The 15,402-nt window shown below is 41.8% G+C and overlaps 1 protein-coding gene across 3 annotated transcripts in view; it reads left to right on the forward strand.

Annotated features, from left to right (window-relative positions):
• The window catches only part of DLG2 (discs large MAGUK scaffold protein 2), a 1,152,012-nt gene that overhangs the window by 187,570 nt on the left and 949,040 nt on the right, over window positions 1-15,402 (forward strand). The window contains exon 2 of one of the 3 annotated variants that reach the window (XM_023762195.1): window positions 10,057-10,215. In XM_023762195.1, coding sequence (XP_023617963.1) covers window positions 10,057-10,215 — 159 coding nt within the window. Of the gene's footprint in view, window positions 1-10,032; window positions 10,216-15,402 lie in introns of those variants that run through there. The other 2 variants (XM_023762199.1, XM_023762198.1) reach the window with 2 other exon arrangements.

Consider the following 15,402-nt stretch of genomic DNA (forward strand, 5'->3'; position numbering starts at 1 on the left):
GTTTGAGAGAACTGGAAGGTTTTCAAGCACCGAGGATAGCATAATGAATCAAGAAGAGTGCTTTGTGGGATCAGGAAAACTGTGAGTTTGGAGCACAGTGTTAGGGGGTAATGGAAAAGTTGTAATTGTATGTTTTGAAGAGGTTGAAAGCAACATTTTTTTAAAAAATGAGGCTCCAGTTTTCCCCTTTAATTAGTTTTAAAAAAAATCTCCAGTCTTTTATAATCAAGTAAAAAAATCCAGTGTTGCAATAAGATCATCATAGCTGATATTAAGTGACCACTCTGCTAAGTCCTTCCATGTGTTATCTCACTTGAGCGTTTCAGAAAGGAGATCCTTAACATTGGTCAAGCAGCTACCGTGTGCCAGGAATACAGTCTCATTCAATGTTCATACTTCTGTGTGGTAGATTCTGCAATCACCCATTTATAGCTTCAGTCAACTGAAGCTCAGAGATGCCCAGCAACTTGACAGATGTTTCTCAAGTTGCATTAGCAAGTGGCATTAGCAAGATTTGAGCCCAATGCTTCTAATGCCAGGCTTCACCCACACTTCGCTACACTGGGCTGCCTCTTGGAGTCAGCTGGCTAGGTTGGTTTGAAAGGCAGCTTTGCCCTTTATTTAACATTTAGGAGACTCTCCCACCCTCTGTTTTTTTCTTTTTTCATTTGCAAATCAGAATAACAATACTGTCTTCCTCCAATTCTTGAATTACTTGAGACAATGCTTCTGAAAGCGTGTTGTACATGGTAATTAGCACCCTGAATGTGTGACATCTTATACAAAGTCATTTAACAATTCCACATGCATGGTTTTCCTAGATCATAGGTCTGTGCTCCCATTCAGACTCCCTCAGAGAACTTAAGGGCTGTCTAATCAGACAATTACCAATCCGGTGTGACCCTGGCCTCCCCGGGGTCTTAGGCATAGCTCAGAGTTGCAGGAGAGAAAGCACTTCATCCCACACTCCATGTCCAGCATCTTCACATCTTCCGTTCGCAGATGGAGGGCAGCACTGAGCTAGAGTAAGTTCCCTCACAATCATGTAAATCACCAGTTCTTCAAAAAGGATCTTAAGATCCATTAAATATTCATGCGCGCTTCCTTCTTGGCAGCGCCTCCTTTGTAGGTAATTGCAGAGGGTTTAAAATATCTGACGTTGCTTGGAAGCACACAGAGCTCTGTCAGCTGCGAGCAGGCAGCTGATTTGTAATTTAATTAACATCCTGGCTTGTCCTGTCTTCGTGGCAGAAAGCAGGAAAGCATTTCCTCCCCTTTGTGAGTTTTGTTTGAAAAAATCCAAACGGAACACCTGGCAGAGCTTTTCATCTCTCACATCGCTCCTGTGACTTACATCCTGCGCCAATAGCCAAAAGAAGTCCTTTAAAAGAAATTTCTTTCTCTAGTATCCTTTGGGCCAGCGGTAGTGCTGATGGTGGGTCTTTTTCGGAAGGGTAACTTCACTTGGGGAGATCTGTGTAACATCAGCGATCAGTGAGTTTTGACCCACTTCTATTAACTCTTTGAGTAATAAAGGGTTTTAAGGAGAGATGTGGCTACAGAGGACGTTCTTTATTCAGCGAACACTGATGGAGAACCTGCAATGTTGCAGGCACGAGAGGGCAGCAGTGAGCCACGCAGGCAGGCTGCCTGACCCCTTCGAGGATTCAGTCCTATATGGGAGGCAGACATCAAGCGAGTGATCACAGAAATAAAGGCAAAATTAAACTGTGATGAGTTTTATGAAAAAATAAGTATAGGGTAGCCTAAATCCTGTGAGGCAGGGAGTGGTGTGGGTGGGGGGAGGAGAACCAGGAAGTCTCCTTGAGGAAGCAGGTAGAAAATAATGTGTGGTCTGTCTTGTCCTTCATCCTCATGTCCCTCCTATCTCCTCCTCCCCCAGATTTGCAACATACTTGTAACTATTCTAGAAGAAGGGATTGGGATGAAAGGGGAAAGAGAACCCCGCACCAACCAAAATATCATTCAGAGAATGTATTTCAAATCAAAGAAATGAATATACATACTGGTCTGATCACTCTTTACCTTCTCTTTTCTCTCTCTGTAACCCGCATGTTCCTTCCCGGGAGGGAGCAGTGAGTGGCAGGAGGCAACAGTAGGCGTGGGGACTAGAAGGGGTCACAGGTCACAGATAGGCTCCATGTCTTGGGAAGAGGAGGGATCTGGAAAGGAGAGTGGCTGGCTGCATATTGCATATACCTCCAGTGAATAAAATCCCTACAAAGAAATATCAACATTTTTAATATTTCCTTCAAAATGAGAGGGCAGCTGGCAGAGCCTGGATGAGATCACCCAATTGTGGATTTAGCTTGTAGGAAGGTTAAAACCCTTCCTTCACTTTTTGAGACTGCTTTCTTCACTCTTTCGCTGTTCTCTGTTTTCAGAGCTGCAGCCACTTCTTCCTTAGGGACTATTCCTCTTTGCAAGTCTATTATTTATTTAATTTTCTCCCTGACACCATGCTGCTCCTAAAATATGTCCTTCTTTTATGCCAACACACGTTTACTAGTAGATCTAAGGAGCTTCCTTCCAGCAGCAGCGATGGGTCAGCCGGGTCTGGTGGCCACACACTATTTGACGGGTGCTCTGCCCTGACCCCTGGGGGTGTGGGGTGGGGGGTGGGGTGACAAAGATAGATGGCAGGGTTCCTGCCCTCAAAGAATTTAGATTACAGATAAGACTCAACACAGAGAGGGCTTTGTGTCAACATAGTTAACAGAAGCCTTGGGGTTTTGATCATTTCCAAAATGTCTGGCTTGATGTAGGAAGCTAATCACTCCTTAACTTTGTACCTGCTTCATAACGTTGTCTTAAGTCTTAAATGGAGTCCTTTCTATACACTCTTAGAAAAGCCTTCGTGAGAGACACACATCCCTAGAATGTCATCATAGGATCCTGATTCCATGTCTCCCAAGCAACACAAACAAGACCCTGTTTTCAACTTTTTCTTCTTTTTTTTTTCTTTTCAAATTTTGATCTTTCTGAGGAGATTATTATATATGACATACCTATAGCTATGTGTATGGCCATGGATGTATTTCTGTGTGTACATGTATATAGTCATGTATTCTTACATCTGTACACACAAGTATAGAGATATTTAAAGTACATAAAATGTCCTTACCTATAAATAGCCAAAAGGTACTGACATGAATGATGACTTTTTCACATTTAAACAGTCATCAATCAATGTGAAGCCATGTTTAATGCTTGTATAATGTGGTGCAATAAAATTTAAAATATTTTTAAAGTATATTTTATTGATTTTTTACAGAGAGGAAGGGAGAACGAGAGGGATAGAGAGTTAGAAACATCGATGAGAAAGAAACATTGATTCAGCTGCTTCCTGCACACTCCCTACTGGGGATGTGCCCGCAACCAAGGTACATGCCCTTAACTGGAATTGAACCTGGGACCCTTGAGTCCGCAGGCCGACGCTCTATCCACTGAGCCAAACCGGTCAGGGCTTAACATAAATTTTTTAAGAAGCCTTCATGAGAGTGCTCACTGACAGGTATTCCAATGCTACTTGCCTCTCAAGAGCATGCAGATACCCACTGGCTCTCCCTGAGATTGGTTTATTTCTCTTTAGAACAACGCCAACTCCTGCTGCAAGGGGGAAGCAGAGCTCTTTTATGCAGAAACAGAGACCCCGGTTTTTCTTTATGAGGCCTTGACAGATTTGTGACTTGTTCCTCAGTTACCATACCCCGTGCCAGTGGTGCCTGCGCAGCGTCTTCTTCCACACTGTGCAGACCCCCCAGGGACGGAGCGGATGCGTGGAGGCTCCTGTGTTTGAGTTCTGGGTAACTCGGGTTGTTTCCGACTCACACCAGCATTGGCAGAATGTGGTGAGCAGAATTAGTCAGACTTCCTAGGCTTTGCCCACCACCCAGGGGCCCTGTGGTGGAAGAGGAGTGTGAGAATGATTGCATACAGGTTCAGCCAGGAGGCTTTTTGATTGGGTATGTCTTGTGATTGCTCAGATTCTTTAAGTTTAGTTCAGTTAAAGTCACACGCATCAGTCTTTCACTATGTGTTAGTTATCAATGGGGCGCTGAAGAGTCAGAGGTGAACAGTACTTCATTTCTGCTCATGAGGCACTCATGGTCTCCTAGGAGAGATAGGTCATTGCAGTTTAGACTTGTTATTCAAGGACAGAAATCAGTGCAAAACACTACGGGTGCATAAAGGATGGACATCCCTTCAACCTTAGCAGTCAGAGCATTTCTGAAAGAGATGACACCTGACCTGATTCTCAAGGACCTACAAAAGTTTCCTTGATGAAAGAGTTGGGGAGTGGGTGGTTAAGCTTCAGAAGGGGAAAGGGAATAAGATTCCAGAAGTCAGGGATGCGATCAGTTAAGACAGTGGGACAAGAAGAGTATGTTGGTAGTCCCTGTCTTAAGCATTTCTTCTGCCTCACTCCCATTGAGCCGAGAGAGGAAATATAATCTGTTCACAAAAGTTCTTTTGCTCTGGAGTCCCCTCCAATGGACCAAGCTGAGGAGAGGAAAAGATGAAGGTACAGATTTCAAAAGAGAGGTCTTCCTCAAAGGACCCTCCTTTCACAGGCAATACTCACCCTGAAAGGTGCCCAGAATAACATCAGGACCTAACAGACAAGCCCTGGAAGGAGAGATGACTCAGAATTGCCCAGAACATTAGAGCCAATTCTTAAATCAGGGTGTGACCTCTGCAGAGGTGTTTCATCTTCCTTGTTAGACGACTCTTCAAGATTTCCTAAGAATTATATTTCCCGAGGACAAAGTTGGTCTATCAAGATCTTTGATTGCCAGTTTAGAAGAATCTTAAAGTGCTCTAGCCCTAGAGTCAGACTAACATGTGTATGAATCCCAGTTTGCCACTCACCAGGTATGTAATCTTGGGCTGGGGAGTGTAGGGGGGAATGCTCAACTATCCAAGCCTCAGATGAGAAGAATCCTAACACCAATCTGTTAGGTGTGATGACACATATAAAGCATTTAGCACAGTTCCTGACACAGTAGGTATAACTGCTATTTTTACTGGTTGATATTGGCATTAGTGTTAGGATTAGTGTTTCTTTTAATGTCACATTAGTGTTAATATTAATATTAGTCTTAGCATTACAAGTGAAAAAATCATTTTTGGTTTAGCCAAAGTTAACCCTAGCAAAGATTCTACTATGTGATACCTGGGTTATTTCTTTGGAAACTTCCTTGTGAGTTATATGTGGCACTTCTCACCAGTTCTTGTCTTCTCTTACTTAGTCATCACTCACAGAAAATTGGGGAAAAGGGAGGGAATACAGATTGGCACCAGGGAGAGTCTGTTTAGGTCTCCTGGATAGTTACCTGCTGTCTACAATACGCTATCTTTCAGGCTTGTCTACTGCCACACTCTACTCACATCTCACATCCCAGGCTGCATCCAGATCTCTAGCAGGCTCACCCGAAGCAGACCTAGCATGGGGATTAGTGTGAGCATGATTTATGCAGGGCAGTTCCCAGGAGAAATGCTTATAGGAGTGAGGAAAACAACCAGGAGTTCTCCAAGAATGTAGGTTCAGGTGCTGTCTAGCTTCAGGGTGATCCTGTCAGGTGCTTGGGAGTGGAATTCAAAGCCCAATGGTTTGTTTCACTTTGAGGTTTGGGAGTTGCGAGTTCCAGCTTAACTCCCAGTCCTCCTAAATGAGGAGGCTTCAATCCCAAGGGCAAGCTTCCTGAGAAGTGTGAAGTATATAGATGTGGGCCTTGAATGTGTGAAAGGGATTTCCAAGGATTTAGGTGGTGGTGGTGGTGGGCGGGGGGACAATAGCATCTGCTACAATCCATTTCATGATCTCACTGTTCCTTTAGAACAGGGATAGGGAACCTTTTCTCTGCCAAGGCCATTTGGATCTGTACAAAATTATCAACTTAACAACTAGCCTGCTATATTTTGTCAGACATCTAATTACTTGAAAGGAATGATGAGAGAGAGATATAATACTTAAGGATCTGATGTTCTTTAAGGTTGTGTCAAGCAAATAATGTGGTTAACTTTTTTTGCTTGAACTTGAAATCATAATGTTTTGCAATGAAAACAGTTTGTATTTGGCATCCAGAATACCTTTGTAGCTTAAGCAGCTCATGCCTAGTTGATCCATTTGTTCAATTGTCATGTATAATTTTATTCAAAAAATATTTATTGAGCATATTTGCCAGGCACTTGGCTAAGAACTGGAGACATGAGGATAAACAAGACCTAAATGATCTCAGTTCTCACAAAATCTTATGGTTCAATGACAAACAGACAAACAAAAACTATGTAACCAGATAGCACTATAAAAGCAGTGATTGGGGGAGTATAGGGAGCTATAGAAACACCCACACAATCTAGGCTTTCAGTTCACAAAACCTTTCCAGAAAAGGAATGTGAAAGCTGGGCCTAAAGGATCAATGAATGTTAAAATGAACAAATTTACTAATAAAATATTGATTGGTTTCTGTAGTCTAATTTGAGGCCCTATCAGTCTTTGAACTGGACCTTAGATTTATGGAAATGACTTAAAATAATTTCCTTGTGACACCACATATGTTCAACTAAGTTTATTATCTGTATTATGATAGTTTTTTGTTTTATTTATTTATTTATTTATTTTATCCAAACCAGTCAGTGAGATGTATACTTTTATGGATAATACCTTTCTCTAAATCAGCTGAATCCTACTACAGTAATCCTGGAGGAACCACAGTAATCATTTGAACTTTGCAAAATTTTACTTATGGTACCCTTGGATCTTTATGTTTCAGATTTTTATGCGTGACATAAATACGTCTTTACATATGTTTACTCTTAAAAAGCTTAAAAAGTTCTGCAAGAAACAAAAAATTGAATTACCATATGACCCAGCAATTTCACTTCTGGGTATCTATCCAAAAGAGTTGAAAGCAAAGTTCCAAAGAGATATTTGTATACCCAGGCCCATAGCAGCATTATTCGCATAACCAAGTGGTAGAATCAACCAAACTGCCCATCTACAGATGAATGAGTAGACAAAATGTGGTATGTGCATACAATGGAATATTACTTAGCCTTTGAAAAGAAGGAAATTCTAACACACGCTACAACATGAATAAAGCACAAGGATATTATGCTAAGTGAAATAAGCCAGCAATAAAAAGACAAATACTGTATGATTCCACTGATATAAGGTGCCTAGAGTAGTCATATTCATAGAAATAGTAAGTAGAATGGTGGTGGTTACCAAGGGCTGGGGGAGGAGAAAATGAGGAGTTTTTGTTTTATGGGGAGAGAGTTTCAGTTTTGCAAGGTGAAAAAGTTTTGGAGATTGGTTATATACCAGTGTGGATATACTTACTGTCACTAAACTGTACACTTAAAAATGCTTAAGCTGGTAAATTTTATGATATGTGTATATTACCACAATTTTTTAAAAAGCTTTTAAAAATGAAAGTAATGATTTCTAATATTTACTCCATTATCCTGAGTTGGGTTGGTGAAATAAGAGTTCAAAAGTAATGAGGCTCAGCTCATGTAGTGGTGATGGGGGTTGGCTTGTGACAGGATAAGGAAGCTTAAGCTCTGCCCTGTGGGTGGTGGGAGCCACTAAGGGTTGTAAAGAGAAGGACTTTCTTAGTTTGTGACTCAGAAAGGCCCCTGGTGCAGGCTAGAGGATAGATGGGCAAGGGGCAACCTCAGCAGCAGCCTAGCCAGCCCAGAGGCTGTTGGTGGCCAGCTTAGAACTGATGAGAATCTGAATGTGGGCAGAACAGTGGGTAGGTTAGTGGTGGTGGGGGACGAGGATGGAGTAGATTCAAGATAATAAATTAGACAGACTCAGTGATTTATTAAATTGGCAGATGGTGGGGGGTGAAAGAGAGGATGGAGTCAGAATGACTCCTACTTTCCTGGCTTGGATAACTGAATAGGTGGCAAAGCCTCCCTGAGAGAGAACTGAAGAGGGGGAGGAGGTGTGGGGGGTAGATGGGCTGAAGGTCCAGACACTGTATACCGGGCATATGCACGACATTCTCCCACTCCCAATGAACACATAACTGATCAAGAATGAATGTTAAACTAGATCCATGTTTCTGAGGCAGATTACCTTCCCAAATTATTCATAGGGCCAAGAAAACAGACGGATGGCATTGTGCAGTTCACGGAAATGCTCTATCCCAGCCGTGAGCAAACTACGGCCCGTGGGCCGGATCCGGCCCGTTTGAAATGAATAAAACTAAAAAAAAAAAAGACCGTACCCTTTTATGTAATAATGTTTACTTTGAATTTATATTAGTTCACACAAACATTCCATCCATGCTTTTGTTCCGGCCCTCCGGTCCAGCTTAAGAACCCATTGTGGCCCTCGAGTCAAAAAGTTTGCCCACCCCTGCTCTAACCTCATTCTGAAGTGTGTTCTCTCTCAAAGAGGTGTTAGCTACCAAATTGTCGATTCAGTTATCAGACATGGGCTTCATCACCTCATGGGAGTGGGGAGGGTTTGATGATTGTAGCGAGAGATTTCAGATTTAAATCAACTGGACAGGGTTCCGGCTCTGATGCCCATTACTTAGGTAACACCGGACAAGTCTCTGAACCTCTCTGAGTGTCAGTTTTATCGTAAGAAAAATGGAGCATCCAGGGTAAGAAGGATTGCAATGGAAGAAACAGATGAGAGTCCTTTGCAAGCTATAGTCAACATATTGTGTGCTGTATTTTTGTTTTGTTTTAAAATTAATATTAAGCCCTAACGGGTTTGGCTCAGTGGATAGAGCGTCAGCCTGCGGACTCAAGGGTCCCAGGTTCGATTCCAGTCAAGGGCATGTACCTTGGTTGCGGGCACATCCCCAGTAGGGAGTGTTCAGGAGGCAGCTGATCGATGTTTCTCTCTCATCCTTGTTTCTAACTCTCTATCCCTCTCCCGTCCTCTCTGTAAAAAAATCAATAAAAAATATTTTTAAAAAAGAAATTAATATTAAGCTTAGAACTTGTAGAAGGCCTTTTTGGGAAATACAAGTAATGATAATCAACTTCTGAGTAAAAGTGGACAACAGATTGAATTGCCAACCCTTCTTATTACTCAGATTATGAGTCAGACTGAGAGCTGATATCCAAAAAAGTCATATTTTCACCTAAAAAATTAAAGAAATGCAGGCACGATTTTGTAAGAAAACATGTTGTTGGCAACATGACATGATAAAAATAACTGTTGGTGATAATAATGGGGTACTGGGGTAAGGTTAGACATCACAGTTAAGCTTGAGACGATGTTATGACAGTATTTGGACCCCAGCCCATAATACCCCTGTATCATTCACAGAGAACAAAAGCAAAGCAAAGCAAACTAATATTTTACTAGCTGGGTTGTAAGTGGTACATAGAATTCTTAGGAGAAATGATTCCTGGTACTTAACATGACCGACACTGTTTTTAGGAAACAAGCTGACCCCTATCACCTGAAAAGAATAAGTGGGCCCATTAAGTTGTTTACTGCTTTGGATTAAACCAGTGGTTCTCAACTTTGGCTGCACATTAGAATCTTTTTGAAAATCCTGATTTCTGGGCCTCATCCTCTGGAAATTCTGTTTCTTTGTTATGGGGTGGGGCCACAACATTAGTAACAAAGAAACAGAATTTTCGGAGGATGAGGCCCAGAAATCAGGATTTTAAAAGGATTCCCAGGTGATTCTAATGTGCAGCCAAGGTTGAGAACCACTGGTTTAAACAGTTCTTAACAAGCACGTGCCTCTACCTACAAGCCACTTGTGTTAGCCCGTCCCCTCAGCACCCTTCTACAGCCCACACGTGGAGATACTGCGTTGTCAGGCAAAAGCAATTCATCAGGTTTGGTCGATTTTGACGGCTGGTTCACTTTTGCTTGCACTTGACCTGGTGTATGGTGACCACCAAAAGAGTCTGCAGCAACGCCCGTTTGGGGATGTCAATGACAGGTACACTGTGTCCTGCCACTGAGGTTAGAATGTGACGTTCAGGACTGTACCCTTTGCGAACACTAATGCTGTTTTTCTTTCTTGCCTTTCCACCTAGAAGTATAGATACCAAGATGAGGACGCTCCACATGATCATTCCTTACCTCGACTGACCCACGAAGTGAGAGGCCCTGAGCTCGTGCACGTGTCAGAAAAGAACCTGTCGCAGATAGAAAATGTCCATGGCTACGTCTTGCAGTCCCACATCTCTCCTCTGAAGGTCAGTCTGGTTGGGCTGAGAGCTGGTGGCCGCGGTGGGTCTGCCTTGCTAAGGGCGATGTTTGTGGGCCTGATAAAATGAGGCTTTTAAACAAACACAACAGTGGACGGTGGTTGCTGAGTGGTTGCTTTCTGTGGCTTGGAGGCTTTACATGAAAATCCTGACACAGGGCGGTTCCTGTGATTGTGGGAAGGTCTGGAAAATCTGTTTAGGTGCTGAGAATGGGCTAGGGACAGCCCCGGGTGAATAATTGAAAGGGGAATGAAGCGAACCTCAGGTTTAAGAAGCCCAGGACTACATCAAGGTTTTGTTCAAATGGTCTTTTCCCATCTCTCTTCCTGGTCTCAGACAAAATGATGGGAATAGGTATAACATGAAAACACCTTAGAGTCATACTTTTCCAACACTTTCTACCTTTTTATTTAATTTTAAGCAATTTCTTGATAAACAGTATTTTGACAAGGAGAGAAAATGAAATGAGAGTAAGGATTTTCTGTGCTCTTCGGTTGCAAATTACTCTGTCTTCGCGGATGCAATGGGATTTTGTGCTTTGAGTAAAAGCTTATGTGTTGATTAAAGTTAAAGAAAAATTGAATAGCGTCAATGATGTAATAGAAGAGAACTGAAATGAAAAACAAAACCACAACAAAACTACCTGGTAACCTAGGTTATCGGTAAAGAAAGTTTTATTTCATTAGCCAGAACATTCACTTTAGCAGTGCTTCTCTATGGTTGTTTTGCAATAAAAAAATATAGCCATAAGGTGGCCTTGATGTTTTCTGGAATCTTATACTTTCTGAAATATCAAAGAAAGGATAAATTATGTTTAATATAGCTCCAAAGTTTGGTACATTTTAAGTAACCTAAAATCCTAAAAATGTACTATCAAATAAACTAGCTCTAACTACCATCAATTAATTAAAATAGGTTAATTCTAAACTTTCAGTAAATATAATATGTAAAAATAAGTAAATGTTATGCCTCTGGAAATCATTGTTCAGTTCTTCCCGAGTCTGTTTGGAAAGCATTGAATGGCTGGTGGGAATGAGTATGTTTAACCTGGAGAAGAAAAAGTTAAGGGGATTTACCTTTTACACCTCAAGGGCTGTCAGAAGGAAAATACAGCATTGGTGTCACCCAGAGGGTGGAGGCTGAACCATTGGGCATAAGTAACAGAAATGTTCATTTGTGATCAGCATAAGACCACAAGTCCTGACAGTGAGAGCTACCCCCCAAAGTGCTGGCGTTCCCTGTGCCTGACACCGTTCAGGCCTGGATGATGACCGGGCAATGGTGGTGAGGAGAGGACTCCTTCTTCAGCAGGAGGATGTTTAAAACTGTCCCTAAGGTTCAGCCTGATTCTAGGAATCAGTGATTCTATTCTGTGGTCAAATACCCTTCTTTAAGGACTCTTCCATTTTTTTTATAAACAAATTCTTATCCTTATTCTGTGTGCTGACCAGTATAAATTGAGAAGTGGCAGAGCTGGGAGATGGACAGCAATGAGAGTACTACAATTTCAGTTCACTATTTTTTTTTCTAACTTCTTGAAAGAATCCCTGTAAGGACTTCCATGGAGCTTTCCTTGTTATTTTCCTCCCAACATGAACTTTTCTCCCCTTCTTTGCACTTCCTTTTTAATCAGCTCTATAGCATGTCTCCTAAAGGCTGCAAGCCGAGTGGGATAATCAAGGGTGGTCTAAAGCTAGTCTGGTTATAGTAAAAAAAAAAAAAAAGAAGAAGAAGAAGAAGAAGAAGAAGAAGGAAGAAAAGAAACAACCAAAAAACATGATAGGATCTTCATTTTGTATATTCTGTCTTCAGCATATATATGATACTATAATTATCTTACTATCTACAGTTTGGGTTATTGCACAGTGTGTTATGCTACTTAATGCCTCGTTTGGAAAATGCATATTAGAGCTGAAGGCAAAGGTTGCTTTTTCTGAAGGTTAGATCAGATCTCAGATACAAAAGGAGATTTCCTATTTTACCTTTATCCCTTGCCTTCCAGGGATCTGAGTTGTGGCTTCAACTTCAGTGGCTTCTCTTAGCTTAGGTTTTCAATTTCTCCCTTCTATCTTATTCCTTATTCTGTTTTTGAAAAAAAATATTGGTTTCTATGGTTTTCATGGTGGTGTTTTTATTGAATGGACCTCACCTATAAATAATAAACCTCTGCTATGAAACATTAAGGTTAGAATAGGTTTTTCCCTCCTTTTGGGAACCACCAGCTCAATGGTGTGAGCTCCAAGGTATTGTGAAGAGGATGGGAAGGTGAGTTCACCCAGGACTTCTGCACCCAGGCTGTGAGGTAGCTATTAGGAGGCCAGGACTTTTCCCTCTTGACTGGCTAGAGGTGTTGTTTATGCTGAACAAGATATACTTTTAGATTGCCTTAATGAAGAGTCTGTGCACCTTTCTTCTATTAGCAGTAATGTGAGGGATAAAAACACAACACTCAGATGTGTAGAGTTGGCCAATTTCCTGGTGTAAGTACCCTCATCGTGACTGATTTTAGGCTACCGACCTGAAGCCCCTGGATGTATTTAGGAAGAGGGACACAGGAGGCTCTCACCAGCCTGCAGGAGCACAGTACCGCACACCAGGCTCAAGTGCAGGTATTTTTATAGCAACAGGACCCATTTCCTAATCAAATTGCTAAGGGGCTATGATATTATCCCAGTTTCAGTGCTTGGAAAACCTGCCATGATTGAAATCTAATGTGTTATTTTCTCATAAAGGAAGCCTATTAGAGTCGGAGGAATGCTAAGGAGGTACAGTTCTCCATTAGAGCTGGCATATCGTCAACCTCTTTGCTGCTTCCCTCTGTCTGGTGCTCTTGGGTCAAGTACTAAAAGGGGGGAAGAGTGAGAAGGCAAAACACACTGTCGGGAACTGCCCCTGAATCCTCATTAGCAGACACTGTAGCTCTCTAGTCTAAATCAGGGATTGGCACATGGCGTACCTAAACACGAGTGTGGAGTGTGAGATGGCTGGCTAACAGTTTAAATGTCCTAGTGAGCAGCCTCTGGGTCATTAGCTGAGGAATCCCACTGCCGCAGGTTGCACAACTGTTTCTTCCATCCTCTGCATCCCTTGAAGCCTGGGTTCTAAGATTCATCTGCTTCTGGCCTGCGCCCGCTGCCTGGCTGATGGATGGGCTTGCCTAGCTTGTTTTCCTTCGAGTGGCTCCGCCAGTGTGAAGTATGGGGTTGGAAAGAGAAATGCAATTTAGCGGTCAATTCGAGGGAATTTGTTTTTCCTTGCCTCCAGATGGGAATGCTTTCTCTTCAGATGTTATCTAGACTCTTCCACAAGAGAAATTGGCCTATACTAGTATATGAAGCAGGGGAATTTTTCTTTTCGGTTTAGGTCAATTCAGTTAATATTAATTGAGTGCCTCCTATGTGCATCATAATAAGTGATGGGGAAACAAAGGGCAGCAAAACATGATTTTAAATATATATATATGAAATTTGTGCACTGGTAGGGTCCCTAGCAGCTGGCAGTTGCCAACTCCCTCCCTTCCCCCGGCCAGCCCTGCCCCCTAGTGGAACTCCCAGCGGAGCTCCTGGTCAAAGGGACAATTTGCATGCTATGCTTTTATTATATAGGATATATCACTCTTCTAGGGGACCCGAGTTCTAATTATTCATTACTTACTCTTACTCTACAACAGGAATTCAAATTTCTGAAGCTTAGATACAATGAGACCCCAAGCATCCGAGAGTACTCTCTAAAAGGGAGGGGAGAAGGAGGAGAGGGAGAGGGAGAAGAAGAGGGAGAGGGAGAGAGAGAGGGAGAAGGACAGACTGACTTATTTTTAAGAATCTGGACATTAGAATACCTGGGTTTTAATCCTAGCCCTTTCATTTAGTAGCTGTATGACCTTGATCAAATTAATCCCTCTGCCTCAGGTTCTGCATCTATAAAATGGAGGTAATAATAATTTATCTCATAGGGTTTCTGTGCAAATTAAATGCTGTAATACATGTACACTACTTAGAAACTGCCTGGCACATAGTAAGCACTCACCGATGCTGTTGATTTTTATCTTATTATCATCAGACAGCTACCATGACAAATACCTTAAAATCACTTATTTACCTCATTTTATCGCTAAAATATATTACACCTGGTTTTAAAATTAAAGTTCCCACTTGGCTGGTGTGGCTCAGTGGTTGAGTGTTGACCTTTGAACCAGAGGTCATGTTTTGATTCCTGATTCCCAGTCAGGGCACATGCCTAGGTTGTGGGCTCGATCCCCAGCGTGGGTCATGCAGGAGGCAGCCGATCAATGATTCTCATAATTGATGTTTCTAGCTCTCTCTCCCTCTCCCTTCCTCTCTGAAGTCAATAAAAATATATTTAAAAATTAAATAAATTAAATAGTTCCCTTCAACCACATAACTAGTAAATAGGATTCCAATATTTTTAAGGCCTCTCTGAATCCAAAGCCTGTATCCCTTATCACTCCTGTGCTGTATCACTTTTCTAAATTGGTCTGCTATTTTTAAAGAGATCTAAAATTTAAATTTTTATTCATTGTTTCCATGTGTGTGAAAGTTGAAGCTTCTTTTCTCCTTGGAACCTTATTCTGTAAAATTAAACAGATATAAAATTCAAGGGGATGGCTAAGAAATTTAGCCATGATAAGCGGTGATAGATGGAAATGAAATACTATGAGAAAATAGAAGGAAAACAGGTTCTGTCTTTAAAATCTTTTAATCCACCCAGTAGAAAACGCCCCATGGACTATGTTCCACTCCCATGACAAAAACTAGTATTTTGGGACTAATTTCCTTTAAAAAAAATCCTTTGAGAATGTAAGAATTTGTTCCTGAGCAAGAGAGACGCACTTTGTTTTGAGCAATGAAGGATTTTTCACATTGCGATACACTCCTCACACTAGGTGCCTGTGTCATTAAAAAACCCAGCTGAGCCAGGCTGGCATGGCTCAGTGGCTGAGTGTCAACCTATGAACCAGCATGTTGTGGTTTGGTTCCCGGTCAGGGCACAAGCCCGGGTTGCAGGATTGATCTCCAGTGTGGGGCTTGCAGGAGGCAGCTGATCAATGATTCTTTCTCATCATTGATGTTTCTCTCTCTCTCTCTCTTTCTTCCTTCCTTGCTGAAAAAAACAAAAACAAAAGCAACAAAGAAACACAGCTGAGTCCAGTGCACC

The sequence above is a fragment of the Myotis lucifugus genome, unplaced genomic scaffold, assembly GCF_000147115.1.
Source record: "Myotis lucifugus unplaced genomic scaffold, Myoluc2.0 scaffold_236, whole genome shotgun sequence".
Classification (NCBI taxonomy): Eukaryota; Metazoa; Chordata; class Mammalia; order Chiroptera; family Vespertilionidae; genus Myotis; species Myotis lucifugus.